Source organism: Ischnura elegans, chromosome 6, assembly GCF_921293095.1.
Source record: "Ischnura elegans chromosome 6, ioIscEleg1.1, whole genome shotgun sequence".
In the NCBI taxonomy this organism is placed as follows: domain Eukaryota; kingdom Metazoa; phylum Arthropoda; class Insecta; order Odonata; family Coenagrionidae; genus Ischnura; species Ischnura elegans.
Window position 1 is genome coordinate 100,890,728 of NC_060251.1, and position 21,259 is coordinate 100,911,986.

General features: G+C 37.3%; 2 protein-coding genes across 3 annotated transcripts in view; both read right to left on the minus strand.

The window, feature by feature from the left end:
• The window catches only part of LOC124161263 (protein takeout-like), a 31,961-nt gene extending 11,522 nt beyond the window's left edge, over window positions 1-20,439 (minus strand). Inside the window, exons 1-3 of the mRNA XM_046537551.1 lie at window positions 20,149-20,439; window positions 5,677-5,769; window positions 4,777-4,924 (exon numbers count right to left, since the gene is read on the minus strand). Of these exons, the coding sequence (XP_046393507.1) occupies window positions 4,777-4,924; window positions 5,677-5,769; window positions 20,149-20,218 (311 nt within the window). The 5' untranslated portion in view covers window positions 20,219-20,439. The remainder of the gene's footprint in view (window positions 1-4,776; window positions 4,925-5,676; window positions 5,770-20,148) is intronic.
• On the minus strand, window positions 455-2,844 carry LOC124161262 (piggyBac transposable element-derived protein 4-like). 2 transcript variants are annotated; one of them, XM_046537548.1, is made up of 3 exons: window positions 2,754-2,844; window positions 2,542-2,655; window positions 455-2,435 (listed from the first exon to the last, which is right to left on the minus strand). In XM_046537548.1, exon 3 carries the CDS (start codon window positions 2,431-2,433, stop codon window positions 937-939), a length of 1,497 nt encoding a protein of 498 aa, XP_046393504.1. In that variant the 5' UTR covers window positions 2,434-2,435; window positions 2,542-2,655; window positions 2,754-2,844; the 3' UTR covers window positions 455-936. The 2 variants fall into 2 exon arrangements, with proteins under 2 accessions (XP_046393504.1, XP_046393506.1); XM_046537550.1 differs by having other exon boundaries at window positions 455-2,438.
• Window positions 20,440-21,259: the final 820 nt, after the last annotated feature.

The window sequence follows — 21,259 nt, forward strand, 5'->3', positions numbered from 1 at the left end:
ACCTTGGCACGAAGCGTTTTAGTACATAAAGGTGATAGTGTATTGAGCTTAGGGGAAACTTGTAAGGCAAGGCTATCATTTAGTGTCATCAAATAGTAGAATTTTTATGGTAGGTCACACATTCACGGTATTTCCTTTTTCAAATAATATATTTCATTTAACACTCCGGGAGTGGCGCACCTTTTTGTAACTTGGCTAGTGGCGCGCGGTCTGTGAGACCGCAAATTTTGTACAGGATTTATAGAAGTAGTTTATTGTTTTTCATCATTATTTATTTTTCTAGAGGTTTTGTTTATCCATTTTTTCACTATTTAGATTGCTTTTTAGTTAAAATTATTTTTCTTTTTGAAGAAAATAAAAACAAATTCAATCTTCCGCGAAAAGTGAAATGCATAAATTTTTTAAGCGATAATAATATTTAATATTTTTAATAAAAGCATTGTATAATTCTCAGTAAAACATAATACAGACTCAAGCATACACAGTGTTACAAAAAAATTCAGCTTTACATCTTTCAATAATTTGGTTAGACATACAGGCACTAATATGTAAATTTATCCAACCATTGAATAAATTGACAGCTATATTTTTACAAGTACAAATGAAAAAAATACAAATACAAAATATTTTGGAAGGACAAATTATTTCAATATACTACTTTTTTGTATCAAATCCGACTACGTGGGATATGCATTAACTTTCACTCGTGAATGTCGTCAGAATTTATGTTCCCTATCACACAGTTATTACAAACAGAGTTTATATGCTCAAGGCACATGAATTTTCTGCATAAGTGGCATGCGTATCGAGTCTTTCTATTTTTGGAACGGTCGCAGAAACTACAACGTCCAGAAACTCGGAGTGCTGACACTGAATCCTGCTCAGGAGGAATTTTCAGCATGGTTTGTATTCGTAGTCGTATAAGTTTTGGAATATTTAGGCATGCCTGTCGATAACGAAGTTGATTGTCCATAAGTTTATAGGCCAATTCTTCAATATATATACCCTTCTCAAAATATTTTTATTGCTGTTAGCCTCAAATATAATCTGTGAGTTTATGGTAGCCACATTTAGAAGAGTGTAAAAAATCACAACTGGCCAACGATTTGTGTTTCTTTGACAGTTATATGAACTGCACATTTTATCTACAATGTCAACTCCTATTTTTCCTCGGTTGTAATCCATGATAATGGCTGGCTTATTTGTTTTTGAATCTATTTTTTTATCATGGTGAATACTTGACAACAAAAGAACTGCCTTATTCCGTTTGGGAACATAGGAAACCAGAGTAATTTCATTATGAAAACCAAACAATGAAGAATGCACTGCGCGATCTCGAGAATTGAGAAACTCAACAGGAACCTGTCTTTTGTTTTTCCGCAATGTTCCAATCATTGTTGTCTTATGTTCAGAGAGCATAGTAGTCATCAATTCAAAACTGGTAAACCAATTATCTGTTACTACATTTCTGCCTGAACCTAAGATGCAATTACAAAGACGAGGAACCAAATCAATAGGTTTGTTGCTGCATCTGTATGGCCCTTCAGGTTGTGTGCCGACGTAAACCTCCATGTTCATCACATAAAAAGTTTCAGCGCATGCAGCTGCTTCTATTTTGGTGCCGTATTTATTTGGTTTACTTGGGATAAACTGCCTAAAACGACATTTTCCCCTAAATGCTGGGAGCATCTCATCCACTGTGACCGTTGGTGAAACTGTAAAACCCATCTGGCATTTGGAAACAAAATTATCAAACACTTGCCTGATTGGAGAGAGCTTGTCAGATTTGAGTCTATCTACTCTCGTTGTTTTGTCATCAAATCGAAGGCATCGAAGCAGAAATCTAAATCTGAATTCACTAGTGAGGAGTCTACAAACTTCAATAGAGGATCCATTGGTTTTGAACAAATCTTTGGCGTTCATGCGACTACATTTTCTAATCCCACATAGAAGTAGCAAACCAATCAATCCTTCTATTTCGCATGCATTTGTTTCATAGGCATATCTCTCTCTCTTGTAGTTACTTTTTATAGACCTTATGTGCTGATTGGTACATTTTACAATTATTTCAATGATTTCATTGCTTACAAAATACCTCCAGCATTCCTCGACGGTTTTCAAGTTTCGAGTTTCTGGTGTGACTGATGGCATTGTAGTTCTGATTATGTCACACTTTCTTGCTCGAGAAAGGAGTGGAGGGTCGCCTCTCCAAGGTGTGCCATCCTTTCCCTTGTACTGCTGGCCTTGAGTCCCGTCGTCGTTTGATGCTTCGTGGCCATCCAGATCAGAATCGCTGAATTCCTGCTCTGTGTCTGTAACATCGTCCTGGGTATCAACATGATCCTCCTCATTTTCATCTGCCGAATCATCACCTTCCTCTTCAACTTCCTCTAAATATCGCTGGATCCTTCTCTCCGCTTTCTCGTAATTCATCCCTACTTGAGAACAATCAACGTGGAATATATTATTTTTCTCATTGTAAATCCTGTTACATGGGCATGAGAATACAAGCAAATGAGATTGAGAACTAATTCAAAATACCTGCAATATTTTGGACGCCTTCCAAAAAACAGGTTATGTGGGTATCCGAGACAGCAGCGCATTCATGCAAAGTTTACAAGGTTCAGCGTAGAATTTACTCCCTTCCACTCAACACTGTAAGTTATCAAAAAACGTTCAAAATATAAAATGTATAATTCTAAACCTCATCAAGACACAATAATAAAAAAATTCTAATAGTGAAGGTAATTTACCAGCAGAATGATGGGCGACACAGCAAAAGTCAATTCAGCGGGTACCTGATGAGGGTGCTACTCTCGTGTAGCGTGTGTATTCAATGAAAACCCACCGTGGAACGACTAGCAAGCCTCGAACAGCGCACAGAAGAACACATGACTGCCGTAATCAAATGGATACAAAGTAATGAAACGGAGAAAGAGCACTATGGCAATTACGGCGTCAGGCAGTCGAAGAATGCCATAAGAAGTGGCGCGGGTCTCTGAGACCGCAACTATGTTTTATGCTCGAAGTATACATTTTAGGCTAAATCTCTCTAACCAACAGGAAAGAGGTTCCCAAGATAGACAAAGTAACGAAAGGATATCCACATTTGTTTTCTAACAAAAAAGTTGTAGACCGTAAAGCAGGTGCGCGGTCTCAGAGACCGCGCGCCACTCCCGGAGTGTTAACTGCGTTTTCATTCATTCAGTGTATAGTTTGCTCCTCATTACGATCCATGTAATTGCTATCTTTTATTATGCCCTTTCTTTTATAGTGCGTTAAGTATTAAGAATCATGGAAGAGACTATTGTAAGGGTGAATGGAAAGAGATCCGGGAAGTGAGTCCAATTCTATTAATGGTACCATTATTTTCATTTAAAACATCATGGAGACTGCTACGCAAACAAAACATTCAGAAGTTTTCTAAGAAGTAATTACAAAAATTCCTAAGTAGACAATAATCCCAAAGTAAAAAACTATCCCCTTAGCCGGAGGCCGTTAAGCCGGAGAATAGTGTTTCACAGACGTTTACCCAGGGACACTCTTGAATAATTGCCAAGAGTGTCCCGCAGTGAAGAGTACTAAAGAATCCTTATCCATTGTCCTGAGAACTAAGCACTAGAATTGATTCAACCAGTGCTCGTCGTATCCAAGCATTGCGAGGCTCTGTAACTTCGGTAACCCATACTCCGTGAGGCGCGCCACTTGCGGCTAGCGAAAGAAACAAGGTTCCGCTGGAGCCATGGGTGCCTCGGAGCCCCGTTCTGCCGTTCGGTCACGACGTGCCTGTGTCAAAAGAATAGCTCATACAAAATAAATCTCAGAATATTGGTAATGATTCCATTTTACTCAAGATCATTGTGGTAAGATCACAGAAATTGTGGAAGAAGTGCAAGAAACTTTTTCGTTGACTTATATATAGACTTATAGAAACCTTAGCCTTGTAATCTTCACCACTTTCTTCATTTCTATACCTGATCAAGTAAAATCTATGTCATGCCAGTGTTAACATGACAATACTCCGGACTCATACTATTATCAAATGCTAATAACTTGGCATTTGATGGTAGCACGAGTTGCCGACTCCTTGGTCAGGTTAAGTAATAAAATAGCGTGAAAATTACTTCTTATCAGTAAATGGATAAGTAAGCGTATAATCACTGATAAAATTCCATGAGACCGGTCTATGACGTTTGGTTAATTACTTTCATTGTAGTGGCTTACATTAATTCATTATTTAACTGTAACCTTCTCTTGGTATAATTTACCGGTGTACTAGTTAGGTAGTGCACCTAAAGTTTACTGTCGTAGTTAAAATCTGCGACATATTTCTGATTTTTACAAAATGCACCCAGGTAAGACTGGAACCTGTGATCCAGGTATTAGTGGTCTAATATTTATAATCATTGCACCCGAGGCCCACAACTAGTATAGTTAATACGGTAACCCTTTTAATGCACAGCAACATTTTTGTCCTGATCCCTTAGGCCCGATCAAATTACATTTCAGCTAAACCAAACGTCATGAAACCCGTGGTCATGGTTTTTTATGGCTTATAGGAAAGAAATCAGAAGTAGTTAGGACCCGATTGAATGTACTTTATGCAAAATTTGAATATGTGAGAGTATACTGAGCTTACCTTTAAAATGTGATAGTTGAATAAGCGATTTTTCTAGCCAGTTAAAAGTGATACCTTATGAAGAAAACGTTCGCTCAAGTTTTGGAATTGATTTGAAGCTGTGACTGTCCGTTGAAAGTTAACCGTGAAAGCCTTACCTGGCCGATAAGAATCGAATCTCGCTGAGGCCGTGGTGGTAAGAGTCGATCAGTGTTATGTTGAAAGCCGCGGCTCCACCTCCTCTTTGTACATTCATCGTTGGAACTTTCAATGGATCCAGCTTTGGCACGCCCCACTCTGGAAGGCCTAAGTAAAATAGCAAAGCAGCAATTAGTTGAAATCTACATAGCTCATCAGAAGTAAAACCTTGTGAGGTTTTATCTCAGCGTTTCGAGACAATCATACGGTAGGCACATAAATTTGCTCTTAAAAGAAACTCGGCTTCTATATCTATTTTTCTAGAAGAATTTAGCTATCACTCCATATTTGAGCGTACTAGCTTGTATATATTTATTACCTCTTTAAATGTGTTTGCATTTTTAATACAAAGAAGAATGAAGATATTTGAGATATGGTAATGGAGACGGATGGTTTGCATGGAGGAGTACCTACTGACAATGAGAGGAAAGGGCATGTTGAAATCCACATTAAATGAGGGAGGAGAGTAGATGAAACAGGATATATTGATGCAAAAAAGGGATAAAATAGCGAAGCTCCATTAGTTTATATTTCTGTAGGTAATTTTTTAAAAGATTTCTATTGAGTTGAATCTCAGCGCCGGTGTACACAGTTCCCCTTGAGGTAGTCGTGTGCCAAGCAAATAAAAATGCTCTTACGAGGATCTATGCTTCTATATCCATTTTCCCAGGAGAGAGTAGCTATCTTTTTTATTTGAGTACACATATTTATCGGTGCATTGAGTACCATTTTGAATAAAATCGTCTTTATTTCATTGAGGATAAAATGGGAATAAAATTTTACCAAAAATGTTTATTGTGTGTCAACAGTCTTTTATGCCAAAGCATCCAAAACCTAATAATATTACTTAATTTCCTTACCATTTTCCATCTTTGCCAACATTTCCTGGGCCATTTTCACGATGCAGGGTCCCAGCTCTGGGTCTTTGGGCTCGCATATTTTGGTTAAATCAGCTGTGAAAAGATAAATATATCAGTCGAGAAATATTTGGTATTTTTTAAAATACATTTAAATGATAATCGGGATAACAGATAAGTGCTATGAAACTTGTGTCAAATACGCAATTGTGAGATGCAAGTAGTGATCGAGGTTATCTGCCCCGCGAGTGCGTATCTGTATGTCAGTAAAACCTCTCAAGTTTTGACGATCCATCCGTCCAAAATGTATGAAAGCCAGTGCTCATCATTGCTCGGTTGCGTAGCAAGTGTACATAGAACTTTAGGGGTGCGATTTTGGAATTAATGTGGGGAAAGTCATTAGAAATCATTTTGCTCTCTTGATACCCCAGCAAAACATCTGCTAACCTCGGGTGTACGTAAGTCAGAAAATTAGCACTTTCCTGTCCTGGTTTCTGAAATAACGGTGAATCAGTTGGCCACGATCCTCCTCCCTCGTGAACTAAATTGACGCAATGTTAATGCTGCGATTTTTTTTGCGGGAGTACACAAAACCTTACTCAGCCGCTGCCTCACTTTCTAGCTAGCGGGGTGGTCAATCGAATTATTTTTGACGTAAATTTCTATCGCATCTCTCTAATTTTTATCCAGCCCCTCGAAAATTTCCACTGTTTACAATATGACTATTGCTAGCAAAATTTTTAGAAGCTCAATATCTTTTAAAATGAGTTGCCTGCCATTTTTCAAAGCAATTTTTATACTTGGCTGGCCAGAATCCAAGACCCTAGATTACCAAAGCCAGTGTTGACATCGAACCATCAATGCAAGGTCTGTGGTCCTTCACATTTAGCTCTCTCGCTGTCCCTAGGCTATGGAAGCCCTTAATTGAAATATATACCTGTGCTTTCCCTGTGTGTTGGTTGTGTATTACTTGTTCCAATTGAATCCATAAATATTTATTGTATATTTTTCGGAAACTTCATCTCTCTTATCCAGCGTGTCACTATGAGTTAATTTACTCTATGATTGGGATTATGTTTTGGAACAAATATTTTTATTTATAGGCGCAGTGCTACATGTCGGTAAAAGGGGCAATATTTGGGAAAACTCTATAGTTCTCCAGGGAGGGGTGAGAGAGGTGCAGATCTCGAAAAGATGCAATGCAGTTTATTCGTGAGAGTATTCCTCGAAGCATAAGATGATGTGCGAAGAGGTGAAAAAAATTGTTTTATTAGTATGATGAATTAGTGCTGTAAATAATTGAAAGTATATCCCCTTTTTGGCTTGAACTCGCGGTGTATTGCGGTCTAATTTCAAAACATGCAATGTTTATGTAATTCGGGGCACCTGTCCATCTTATTTATATTCACACCAGATAACTATAATCATTGCAGGTAAATGTCTGTATGGGTTGAAAATTACATTTTATGGCGTTTTTATAAACTCGCTTTGTTTGTTATCTCGTCCGGGTGAAATCTTGTAACCCAATTTTAACCTTCTTTCCGAATGCCTATCAAGCTGAAATTTTCAGGATAACTGGGAATCAGATGAAAATGCAATATCATAGTACTTTTATTATGATTTTTACTGTATCTAGATTGTTATTCAGAATTTAAAATAAAATATGGAGATTATTTTTAAAATGTCCACCAAAATCCGATGGCGGCGCTGCGATCGTTTAAAGGAACGAGAATGATGAAGTCGTGTCAGCGAATTTGTTTATATCCAAATTAATAGAGAAATTGATTGAACAATGTTTTACTTGTATTCTTTTTAATTCGCCATAAAAGCGTTTTTCTATGGAAAAATTATTGCTAGTCAATAGGCCTAACTGAGAATCGTGGCGGGAAGTTGGATTAGGGAAAGTGGACTTGAGGAATGATTCCGGAAATGCTCCTTTCAAACCTACCGTGGTTGGTAATGTGCCCCCGTCGACCCGTGACCCCGTAGTATTTCATTCTACAGTTCGACCTAGTTTATTGTCCTTCCTTTCATTCACAAAATTTGTTCTCTTCCTGCTCATCTACGCTTATCCAATAGTTTTGTTTATATCACGGTTTTAAATACCCCTAGCCCCTTCGATTACGCGCCATCCACATCCGATCTCGTCATTATCGCATCTAGTAGTTTCCTCACCTTGATGACCTTGAAAGTAAAGAGACAACCTGATCACGCATGATTTAGGGCATGAGGTCCTACTAAACACGGTTGGTCAAGCTATATTCCCTTTAGTATACAATATTTATATTTAAGAAGATATATCACATTTGTATTCATTTATAATGTAGCACCACTTATATCAATGGGCTTATTCTACGCGTCGTTACTACACTGTTGACCTTATATTGAATGTATTTGAAACTGTTTATCCGCGATAAAATTGAATTCTTAGCTATTACGCCGTACATACTCTTCAATGAATGTAGGTACTTTGGCTAACAGAAAACGGTGGATTAATATAGTGAAAGCATTTAAATGTTTTTTTTTTTTCGCAAGATAGATTCGATTTTTGATGGAATTTATAGTTTTTCAAGGAAAAATTCCTGCTTCAATTTTTACTCTGAGATGTTTTTATTATGGGCTACTCTTTACACACTGAATTAGTTACAGTGTTAGCGCATATTCTGAAACACGCATTCGGAATTTGTGTGGCATGACGGGAAACGAAAAAAAATTGTGCATCAAGAAAATAATAATTTCTTGAGAGTTGCGGTAATCGCAAATTGCGTCGGGATCTCTTTCTTCGAAACGAGGCTCAATGGAATGCCGGCTTTAGGGAACTCGGCAATTGTGAAAGTTCCAGTTGTTCGCGACGTTACGCAACGCCGACGGTGATCGTATTTCTGCTACCGCTGACTCCCTTCCCGTTCCCGCTAGAACCTTTGTTAATGATTAAACCACGCGGCCGATTTCTATGCGATAATTTTCATTCAGTCAGTAGCACATACTTGGGACAGGGATCTAACATGGTACAAAAGGTTTTTGTTTTACTTTTTCAGGTTGGCTACCATGGTGTAACGGCAAGGGTGGATCCAGGATTTTTTTCTGGAGGTAGGAGGGTATCAGGGTCTGACAGGTTAACGGACTTCTCATATTTAGGATTGAAAACCACATGCAACAATTACTTTCAAAATGTACTCTTAATTCTAATATAAAAGTATTTAATATGTAAATACTTATAAATATGTGAAAGCATAAAATTTATTAATATTTTTAGTAAAAACCCCGTCCATTATTTCAGCAACTGGGGGGGGGGGGGCACGTGACTCCGTGCTGAGTCCTCGGAGTAGTATCTATTGTTTAATAATCGTACTATCTTCAAAGAGTAGTGCTGATTGTTTTTCCTAAGTTCACGTGGTTTTTTTTTGCAGGTAAGTTTTGATACTGTTAAATGTAAAAAGAAAACGTACTACTGTGTCCCAAGCTAGATTATTTTGGTTTTAACATGGCACAGGCATTTGAAAACAAAGGTGTCCCAAAATAGGGGGAGGTATCCCTAACTTGGGACAACAAAAAAATAAATAAAAGAATGGTGGGTTGAAATTTTCGTATTTACAAAGTACAAGGGCTCTTCAGAGTTGTGGTTAACATTTATACAGTTTGTGGTTATTTTCTACACGGAAAAAAAAGTTTGGTTTGAACTATCGATTTCTGATGAAATTTATCAAACTTTTGGGTTCATATGGCACATTGAAAAATTCAGTAATAATTACCAAACCAGTTTGATAAATTCTGTCAAACTGATTTGGTAATTGTTACCGAAATGGCCACAGCAGTTCGATAAAAACTATCAAAATCGAGAGTATAATAAAACCGATCTAGCGTGCACATGTGAAAGATTGTCTTTCCAGAAAACAGTATTCTGATTGAAAATCATAAAATTAGGAGTTTAACTTAAGTTTCTGCAAAAGAAATAAGAAAAAAGTGGAAAAATAGTATTCATGCATGAAGCATCGAACGTGGGTCCCCCGCGTGGTAGCTACGTACTCTAACAACTAGTCTAATTTTTTTTATCATTAGATCTTTTTATTCATTAGCGAAAACTTTCTTTGCACTTACATCCCGATAACAACCAACAAAACTGAAAATATACATACACCAAACACTTCCACACACCCATAATGATTACAATACCTGTAGATATGCATCAAATACTTTTTACAATTGTACTAAACATTTTAAATACATGGTTACAATAACTATTTTTCTTTCTTGTTTTAATGTTAGGTAACAGAGAAGACATTAATGTTTAAAATACACTTTAGGGAAATGAATACTCTTTGAGAATATTTCTTGCCTCTTGGCCTAATAAGTTTAAATCCATATTTTCAAAGTTTTTGTCAAAGGTACCTTCGTTTTTTACAATCTGATTAATAAAGGACGTCGTTATTAGACCCATCGCGTCCATTTTGTGGCTTGGAAAAAGGGTATAGTTCAAACATAAAATTTTTAGATCGCTTATATCTTTTTCTCCAAAGATATTCAGCTTCCTAAACATAGCTTTAACATCACACCATTTTTTTCTTACTTTTAAGCATGTAAAAAATTTGTGCTGTAAATCTTCTGTGATCTTACAATATTCACAAAGTTCTGAGGTGACCATACCGATTTTTTTTAGTTTAATTTTTTTTGTTTTAGTCTGAATCGGTTGCCATAATAATTGATAACTCAAACGCTGTAATATATTATTATTGGAAATAATCAACCTTTGTTTTGAAATGTGAATAAGGTGTGACTTCATCTTCCCTTTGTAAGCTTAAGGAGAATACTTGATGCACACAATTGCATGAAGTAGTTACTCCATATGAATATCTAGTGCAGATGCGCAAGTAAACTTTATTTGCAGGCTTTTAAAGTCGATATGGAAATGACTAATGTACTGGGTGATATCCTTAGCATGGATTGGGTCTAGTATGTCGACTTTTATCACATGTTATTAAACATGATCGCGAATGATTATACCTCAAGAATATCTCTAATTAAAGTTTTAATGTGTCGAAATATGCAAACATTTCCTTACAGCTTTAATATCCAAGGTAATACGCTATTCAATCATTGTCTTTGATGCACCACTTTCGGATAACATTGCAATTTAAAGCAGGAGCAAACAGAAAAATGAACGTAAACAAATTATAACGTTATCGCCATCACAAATAATGAAAACAAATCATTTCTACCCAACTATCTTTTATGTAAGGCCTGTTTAAGACTTTCAACTGCAAATGTGCATTGGTATAAACAAAAGAGGTGCGGCAGACCGTTCGATAGATTACGAAACGCTTATTAAATTCTATCAAACCAAATTTGCATAGCAATGTAGAGTTTGATAATTTTTACCAAACAAGCAATCACCTTCGTAATATTAACCATAACTTCGAAGAAAGTTACCAAACTCAGAATCGTATTAAATTAATTCAGTTATTTTTACCAAACTCTTTCGTGCAACTGACCAAATTATGCAATACCAAAATGTTTGATGAAATATATCAAGAGCTCACGCTAGCGTTTGGTAAAATAAATCAAGTGCTTAATAATTTGCATCAAAGTTTAAGTATATTTAACAAAAATACTCCCTATCACACCAGTTCGATAGTTTTAAACAAATATTTTTTTTCCGTGTACAGTATTTTTATTTATGCTTGAAATGATGAATTCCTAAGAACAGTAGGAGAGAAGAGAAGTCGTCGTGAAAACCTTAATAAGATAACTAACTATAAGAAATCACGATGGATCGAATCACATAGATTGGTGAAAGAAACCACACAAATCGGACAGATTTCTAAATTTTCAATCACATCACCCTCTTTAAACATAAAATAAATGTAGCACTTGCACTAAAATTTAGAGCTCTGAATTTGAGCAATAACATATTGCACGAAAATAATTAAAATAATCCAGGATATTCTGAAGAAAAATCATTTTCCAAAAAACTTATACATTCTATACTTCACACAAACAACGCTATATATTCACATACTCAAAATTCCCTAAACAAAAAAGATTCATCAAATACAACATCCCCATACCGTGGAATCATCTATTAGTAAATTATCTAAACAAATTACGAAGGTATTCAATGAAATAAATTATAAAATTGCACACAAAAATCATAATATTTAATTCACATCACATAATTTAAAAAATAGGTTTTCACAACACAAGTCATCAGTAAAAGGTGGTATAACTGTGTGCTCTTGCTAGCCACAGCATAAGCAATGGCCATGTTTTTGATTTTGACAACGCCGAAATTTTAGATCATGAGGTTAGCTTGAAAAAAAGACTTTTCAAAGAAATGGTTTACATATCAAAAACAAATAACAGTTGCAATACAAAAACAGACATTGAAAACCTCAGTAAAATTTATTTTTATTTAATTAATCAAAATTAATGGTGACTAGGTGTGGTAATGGCTTAGTAACATAATATCAATAAATATGTACAAAGTTAAGGTATGTCAAAAAATTTTATGCATTCTGTTCTTATATATATATTTAAATTATATTATTGTAAAAAAACCTATCGTAACATTTATTTATGTAAAAGTATTGCAATCTTTGTATTTTATATTGTTCTTATGTTTTCTTTCATAGCCCTGATGATAGTTTAAAATAAACAGAAACGTTGGCTAAAACTTTTTTGCATAACATACATTGACCTACACTCCAAGAACTATTTTAGCATCACTTAATAAGAAGACGGAACAACCGTATGGGTCACATTTTGAGACATGATGGCTTGATGAAGACAATCGTTGAGGGACAAGTGGATGGAAGAAAAAAAGAAGACTTCGGGCAAAATATATGGAACAGGTAAAGAAAGAGAAGAAATAGGTGTGAAAAGATAAGCTTATAGGAGAGTAGAGTGGAGAGCTGCGTCAAACCAGTGTTGATGATGATGTTGATGACATAAAATTTGTCGCTAGTATTTGTTACTATTTTTTTTGCCCGTGAGGCATATGTAAAGTTATCGTAAAAGAGTGGTGCTGTAATGAACATAGTATGAATGAAAACAGAATTACTTGCACTTCATGTTTTATTTTTTGTCTCAAACAGTTTTTTTCATACCCAATAAATTTCAATGTGTTCGCTCTTAGTCGTTCGAAAAGAGAGTAACCCGGCGTCTACATTAGCCTACTCCTAAAGTGCCCTTTTCCCACCTATTGGTTCCGGATTCAAATCCCGGTGGTGGCCGAGATTTATCAGAGGCTGTCCGATCCCTTCTTGAGTGCCTTGAGGGGGGCACTCAGCACTTCGTCCGTCGTTAAGCTGTGGTCTCCTTGGCAACTGTCGGTAGGAGTAGTCTATTGTCGACGCCGAGTTTCTATCTAGTCGAGTGGCTAAAGGCAAACGCATTGACATTTATTAATTATGAAAAAAAACTATCTGAGGCGACAATTTAAAAAACTAACTATATAATTCTGTTTTCATTAAACCATGTTCAAAACTGCGCCATTCTTTCACGATAATCCGGCTTTATTGTAAAATGGAAAACTAATGAAAGCTTGCATAAAGCTATTCGGATTTCCGGTCAAGTAATGGGATTCATGTTGGCTGGCAATGTGAGGTCTGTCGAGTTCCTCGTTAAAACGAAATATCGCCAGGCCATCTTCGAGTAAAAGCACAGGAAAGCTGAGGGGCCTCCAGTTTTCTCCGAACGTGGAGGTAACATTCATAGAGAAACTCAAACTTAAGGTCCTGAACGTACTCACTGTTTGCCCTAAGTTTTTTTTATCACTTGGACGACACTTGTATCTTGTCTCCGAATGGAGTGGAAGCACTAATGTCAAGCTTGAGACGACAAGTTTGAAAATAAAAACCATGCGCTGTGATTCTAATTCCATCCAAAACCGTATATTTATAAATAGATTCGGTTTTCATTTAGTGAAAATTCATGGTGAACGAAGATGAAGAACCTCTGTAAGTTTTCACATAATTTTTGTATTGTACGTAGTTATTTTTTACACTATCGCTTCCACTCCATTCCAAGAAAAGATTAAATTGTTGAACGTTCCAGTGAAACCGTCATACTAATAACCGCGTCGTAATCGTGAACGACGGCTTAGCATCGAAACTTGAGAGGAATCGATTCTCGATTCCACCGATTGTCGATTCCACCGATTCTCGGAATCGGAATCGAGATTCGGTCGTCTAATGTCGATTCCGGTTCCAAAAGATAAAAATTTTGAACATAGACTAAAAGCTTGGGGCATTAGGGCCGTCACACTCCTGAACCATAGTGCAGTGTACATTATTAAGGTTACGATGTATGTCTGAAGCAGTTAAAAGTGTTCTTTATCATATTAAAGCTGAGAATGTATTACGATAATACTAAACCGCTATTTTTTATAAATATACTTTTTGGGCCACTTTATTGTCTTTTTTATTTATTCTACTCAGGTTTAAATAAAAAAACAAAAATGCTACGGAAAAATCAATATTCCACTTGTTAGCTTGATTAAGAATCGATGGAATCGGGAATAAATTTGAATGAATTGGAAGCTGAATAAAAAAAGTGGAATCTACTCGTACACAGTCGAAAGGCGTCGTGCCAATAAAACGTTTTTATGAAATTTACAAGAGTTGTTTATCTTCATTCACCCTGCATTAAATTCAAATTATGAATTTAGCTGGTGGCATGTTTTTATGCCCTATCATTTTCACTGGCTTTTGCGTGCATTATCATCCATGTATTTCGGTCACCAGCCCGCTTTTAGACTTGCGCAACGCTCTGCAGAACCCGGAGTTTTCCCATGTCCCATAAACGAACCACCGAAATCACGATATTACGAGATGCGTGTTTCGGTGACATAATGGCCTTTAAGACGGAGTGAGAGAGAGAGAGAGAATCCAGCCCTCTACCGGCCAAGAAGCGGCTGCGAGACGCTTATTGCTTCCCTCCCAATCTTCCACGAAGACTTTCTCCGCCGGTCACACCGTGAAAGGGACTTTTGCCTCTAAACGCTGGACTCACTTCCTGCACGAAGGTTGCCCCGCGCGGACCCAAATGGGAGGAGTGAGTCTGCAGCTTCCATTTGTGAACACCGCACGCGGTTCTTCTTAAGTAATTTCTCTTCCCGCTTTTAGATAAAAAACTATACGCTCGCGGTAACCAGGTTCATTATGCATTACGTGTTGTTTACAGTTCTTTCCGCAGAGGAAGTCATTGGAAAAATTAAGAAGGGAAATTAAGCCTCGCCCATTCCGCGTGAAGTGACTGAAATGTATATCCAACAGCTCGGCCTATACAACGATGGAAAATTCAAGTTTGCTCAGTTTAAAGTAAAGTCTAAGTTTACGATGTTAAACTAAATAAATTTCGAACTAATTCGATGTAATTTTATGTATTTTAATCAATATTATTCTCGATTAAAATCGTCGAAAACTTACACATCTTAGCAAACCCACTGTATATTTATAAATTTAACCTATTTTTCAAATAATTTAAATTTAAAAAATTCTGCATCAATACACTCTGGTCAAAACGACTTTTTCACCAATTACATGACTTGTAAAAGACAATTGACAAAAATGGTTGTAAATGGAACCAGTGAAATTAATGAGCTTCGACAAGTTCTTCCAATTAAACAGAGGTATCAAAACTGTCGACTTTTCCGTCATTCTGTCCGAGTTTTAAGAAGGTTTCTTTGCTTTGTAGGCAAATCTGTTTGAAACTTAAATGATTTCTCTGGTATTTTTCCATTACAATTCAGGCACGAATACATTGGGAAATATTTTGAGCAATTAGTATTTAAATTATCCGGCTAATGTTTTAGAAATTTATTTCGTTTCCATAACACGCAGTGATTCGTAGCACGAAAGTACTCAACAGAAGGTGGTAATTAATGCCAATGCATCTGCGTGCATCCATGTGAATGGATTTGGGTCAAAGGAATCGCCTGACTCCATAGCTCAAGATTGAGGTCGAGTATATTTGAAAACAAATATTTATTGGGCGAAAGCGTACGAGTATTCTTGGTTGGTAGACCTTGGTGCGAAATATTCGTCAAGCGCTTAATTTTGGACGTATGATCTTCAATGTGCCGCCCTTATTGTTTATCTAAGGCCATAGGGAGCCTGTCTTTTATCCTTGAATTGGAAGAATGCCATGCTGTGGACAGTTAATTTCTCCTTGCAAGAAATATTGACAATTTTAGCTGCATTCCGAAAAGGAGATTTCTTGAAAGCTCTTAGTACGAGAGCTCTTTCTTTCGTAGAAGAGTGGGAACATACGGAAGATTAAAAGTAAAACGTGTGGCATGAGTAGAGAATAGGATATGGATTGGTAGAGATAGTTATGAAAAGTAGGAAGCTTGGTAGATCTTTACTGAACAAAGGACTATAAGGTGAATAAATAAATGTCAAGTAGTGGTAATAGGATCGTGTATAATGGCACAGGTTATGTCGATTCCGAGATCCATTTTCTGGCAATTTAAGCATTTTCTCCCTTATAATTTGTCATTGGGACGTTTTATTTCTCTGGTCGTTATAGCTTTCAGCTCTAAGTTGGTTTATGCTGCGTCACAAAAAATGGAGTAGAAAGGGATTGTGGTAAAATTTTAAACGTAAATGTAAAGTTTAAACCTAAATTAATAAATATTCCATTACACTTTGGTCAAAATTTATGTGATAGCCACAGACGGTCGTAGTGACGTTAAGCATTTTTGGAGGTCCACCAAGATGAACCCTACTCATAGAGGTCATAGGCGTTAGAAAATAAAAATTGGGATAACTCGGGGGTATGCGAAAAATGGGCTTTTTTGCGGTTATTATTGAAACCTGATTTTGAGAATTTATTCGTATATCAATTGTTTTATTTTTCATCGGGTAATATATCAAGGTGTGATAATCTGAAAGACTGATTTGTGTGTTTGTTTGTTTTTGCGAGTATATTTAAAGCCAAGGCGATCTAGGGTTAGAAACAATTTTGGAATGAAAAATGGCATTAATTATAATCGATACGTGTCACCTAAGTGCTTAGTGCCGACGAATTTTATTTAAACTTGGTTATCATTCTTACTCTGATGACCGTCAGTTTTCTATGCTGACTAGTGTTCCTAAATATAGCCCTCTCATTTGACCGATAAATCAATTTTTAATTAGAGCGGATTCCTCTCCTAGTTCGTGATAAAGGCGGTTGGTATTTCATACGCGAATAAAAGAATTTTTTTTGGTATTGTACAACGTCAATGATTGTGTAATTAAGACTTAGGATTATCAGTGGTCGTTCTATTCTCAAGTTGAACGCGGTTGATTAATTGATAGTCTATTGTACTTGAATTCTCGCTGGTCAATAGTCTCGTAAGTGGTCTAGTCAACCATTGCGATATCACACGTGCGTGATACCGTGAAAAATTAATTTTCCCCGAGTTATATTCGTCTGCGAGAATAATGGACTCTCCTACGGAAAATCATTTTCAGCAAACACGGTCCTTAACAGTCAAATGGTACATCATTTTGCACTACCCGCTATCTCTACTTTGAAGATTATGGAGTAACATTGAAACCTAAGTCTTCATACATTTTTATAACCGTGGGAAATGCAATTATTTATTTCAAAATACAATATCATTGTGTAGCCCTTATTAGTTTCTGGAATCAGGTGATAAGGTAATCCATAAAGAATCCTGCTTTTATTTATTTAATCCAGATGTAAGCTAGTATAGGTGTGGGTAGAGATAATCCTTGACTAGGTCAAATGCTTATAAAGTTAACATATTCAGGCTGGGAGGGACAGTGTTTTTCCCTGAGCCGCGTCTCACATCCGATGATTTTGATTTGGGGTGTCCGAAGACTTCACTTGGGATGTAAACCGTGGGCACATTGATCAGTCACCTAACGCTCTGCTCACTTGTGCACCGCTGTTCCCCGAGGAAAATTACTTGGTTAAAATTATGAGTTTAAAATTTGAAAGAGACTGTAAGCACATTTTCCAATATGCAAGCCAGTTAGGTTTGATGCTGAAAGATGCAAGCTTCACCTCAACAAAACAGGCGAAGCCAACTTTCTCCGGAGAGATATCATAGAACAATGATACTTCATTTAAATTTTACAAACTCTGCCACACGTGTTTCAACAGTCTTCATCGGGTACTGCAAGCTAGTCGAAATACATGTGGTATGGTTTGTAACATAAAAAGGTAGTGAGTAGGATGATATCTTTGTGCATCATTCAAGAAAACATATGGAAATAAGGCATTTGATGTTTCTCTAAACTGCATCGACCGAATACCTCCTTACTCGCCTTATATGGGGATGTCTAATTGGGATTTTAGGACGCCTGTCCAATCGTATGCTGCCTCTTTGCATCGGCTTGGCATAGTTATAACCGGTATTTTGATAGAAGATAAGGCTATTTGCAAAAGCGCGTATGCTTACAAGTAAATGAAATGTAAAAACTACATTCGTCGTGATAAATTCTTCAATTATTCATGATTGTAGAGGCACTAGACCTCATCATCCACACTTACTGCCATGTAAAGTGCTCTGTTGTGACCTCCTGGAGGGGTTCGAGATGAGGCTTTGATGGAAAATGGAGAAGTTATTGGACGGAAAGAAAATGAACGAGAAGGTGCTAGACTTGGTGGCCGCGGACGCGGCGGTTAACTTCTCCAAGAGATGCCGATGAGATCGAAGGCTTGGATAGAGCTAGTAATGAGCGGGAAGGGTTTTTTTTTTAAAGCCGCGTTGGAGAGAAGAATATTGGGGAAACGAGGAGGGAGGGGGAATAACATAGATTTTGAAATTACATGAAAGTGGCATTATTGCGAATTGGAGACGGAATTTCAATGTAGGAGGTGAGGTATTTCGGTGTGATTTATTGAAATATGTTCCACCTAAACCTACCTTAATTGATGGAATAGAATACCGATAACCCTTCCGTGACTGTGCGGGGTAACTTAGTAACCCCAAATTATGTTAATTTTATGTATTTTTTTAATTTTGTCCCTTTGATATTTTTTGTATTTGAGCTCAGCCACTTTGTTGTTATTTAGGTGACGAATGATTTTTTTTTCGTTTAAATTGTTTTTGAAAACGTCAATTTTTATTGGAGGGGTAACCGAGTTACCCCGCACTGTTGTTGGCGGGTAGAAAAAAACTTGATTCTCATGATTGCAGGGATAAAAGTTGAATGCAATAAATTTTATGATATTGCATCTACAATGACGCCAATATTCTACATGGTGGCACCTTTTGTACTTCTTTTTCCATTGCGTGATAATATTAATGTATAGTTACAATAGCAAAATATAAATTATTTCTGCCGTTTCGTACAAAATTAATGCAAAAACTTAAATGTAGCGTACAATTTATTTATCAATTATACACAAAAGATATTATACCATTAAACAAAGAGCCATGGCGTTGAATTCCAGGAAAGACTAAAATACAACATATAATTTATGAATTGTGAATGGGGTACCTGAGATACCCCACACAGTCGTTCGCGTAAGTTTTCCAGGCACAGTCACGGAAGGGTTAATGTCATCTTAAATGCCACCATGTCGTTGCATCAAGACTTAAAAGGCAATGGTGTGCTCACACTATTGTCGGTAAACGGATGGACAGATTAAATGGTCGGATAGGGTGAGAGACGAGGTGCCGTATTAAAGAAGCGAAGGAAGGGCAATGTGGAGCACCATACTCCACAGAAAAATTCCAATGGATAGGCCCCACCTTGTGGCATAGTAATTTCGTGAGATACATGAGGTAGGGAGGAATTGTGGGAAAAGTCTCCCGAAGAAGGCCATGAGACATAAAAACTCTTGGTTGGTGAACATCTGGTAACTGAAGGAATCCTATTAGAATGGGCTGCAATGCACCAATTTTAGGAATGCATCACTACAAATGAATGAATGGTGTGTTTATTTCTAAGTTGCATAGGGTGGACCTTTTAGAAGGGTTGGACGACATGCCCCGTGACGACCCTGAGCGTCTTAGTCGGGTAATAAAACTTTTGAAAACTGGTATTCTAAATAAAATTAACTTTGGTATTCTATATAAAATCTATGTATACAATTCACTTCGTATAAAAAATATTTTATCTAATATATTTCAATGTGGGCAAAATTGAGAGTATCGATATTCCATCGAGTTTATGAAGTGATCCCCGCATTTTTTTAAATATAAGATACGATGGATGCAAAATGATCTCGGATAATGACTCACCCTTGACGTAAAAATACTACAACTCTAAATGACTACAGGTGGAAAAAGATCATCTGGGAATTGAAAGGACTATTAAGAAATATTAAAATGGAGGGATACACTGTACCAATCTTCGGGTTTTATTACTTTGAACGAATGAAAAGGTGACCTAAATAAAATTAATCTTGAAAATTGCGCTCATGATTTTGATGATCTCAAAGGGGCAAACACATTTTTCTCAAACTAACTTATTTAATACTTTTAAACAGCATTCGAGTGCGTCATCGACTCACTCAGTTTGAGGCTGGACACTGCAGGAGACGCCGCGAGCACCAGCACCAGGAACACCGCGAGAGGCACCATGGTGATCGTTCCCTCTCTCTCTCCTTCTCTTGCGCGTCAGATCGGGAGGTGAGCCGCGAGCGTACCAAGGAATCCGCGATGTCATCGACGAGAAGTGTTCCGAAGGCGCTCAAGAAGCGAAGGGAGAAAAATCGTTTCGCTTTGAAGCGCGGTCCTTTTTCGATGCGCTCCCTCTGAAGGTGCGTTGGGATGTGTGCGCTAAAAGTGTGGATGAGGATTAGAAGCCGTTTGCATCAGCCTGGGGAGGCGGAGTAGAGGTGGGCGAGGTGGTGGGGTGGTTTTGAGTGCTCCGGGAGGGAGGGGAAGGGTAAGAGCGGAGCAGGAAAGGGTAGAAAGTGGCGCTCGTGCGAAGGGGACGCTACTGGAGAGGAGAGGTGTCTTGGTGGCAGGTTGTTTTTGTGGGAAGGGGTGAAAGTGATCTCTCATCCCCCTTGCTTTGCTAGAGATGTACGGGGTTATGGTGGAGGGCGGTAGGAGAGAGTATGCATGTGCTTCCCCGTTTATAATTCATAATTTTGCTACAATAGCTACCCGATTTATTTATTGAAATATCTACCGCTAAACGCTTTATTGCTAGTGCTATTGCCTCGTTCAGATTACGATTGTTCGAGCGATCGTTCTAACGATAGTTGGCCAAACTAGTGCCTCGTTGGCATTACGATTGTTCCAGTAATCGTTGGAACTATCGTGTATTCACACAACGATGGTTAAAATCTGTGCTGCCCTCTAGTGCTGACAGGTAAAGTGAACGAGAAGTTGACGGTTAGTTAAGCTGTTGAGGTATGCAGGGTCAATATATTACTGTGTTCAACGTGTATTTAACAAATAATTTTTCTTCCGCCCTTATTCTTCCTTTCTTGGACAAATTCATGAAAAATAGAGCGAAGGGAATTTCGCGAATTTTTCGTCCTTCTCTTGTCGCTTCCTTTTCCGGTCTCCCGGCGCCTAACCATCGTAAAGTGGCAACGTTCGGAACTACGGTAACTATTGTCAGGACATGCATTCACACTACTAGTTCGGCCAACTATCGTTAGGACGATC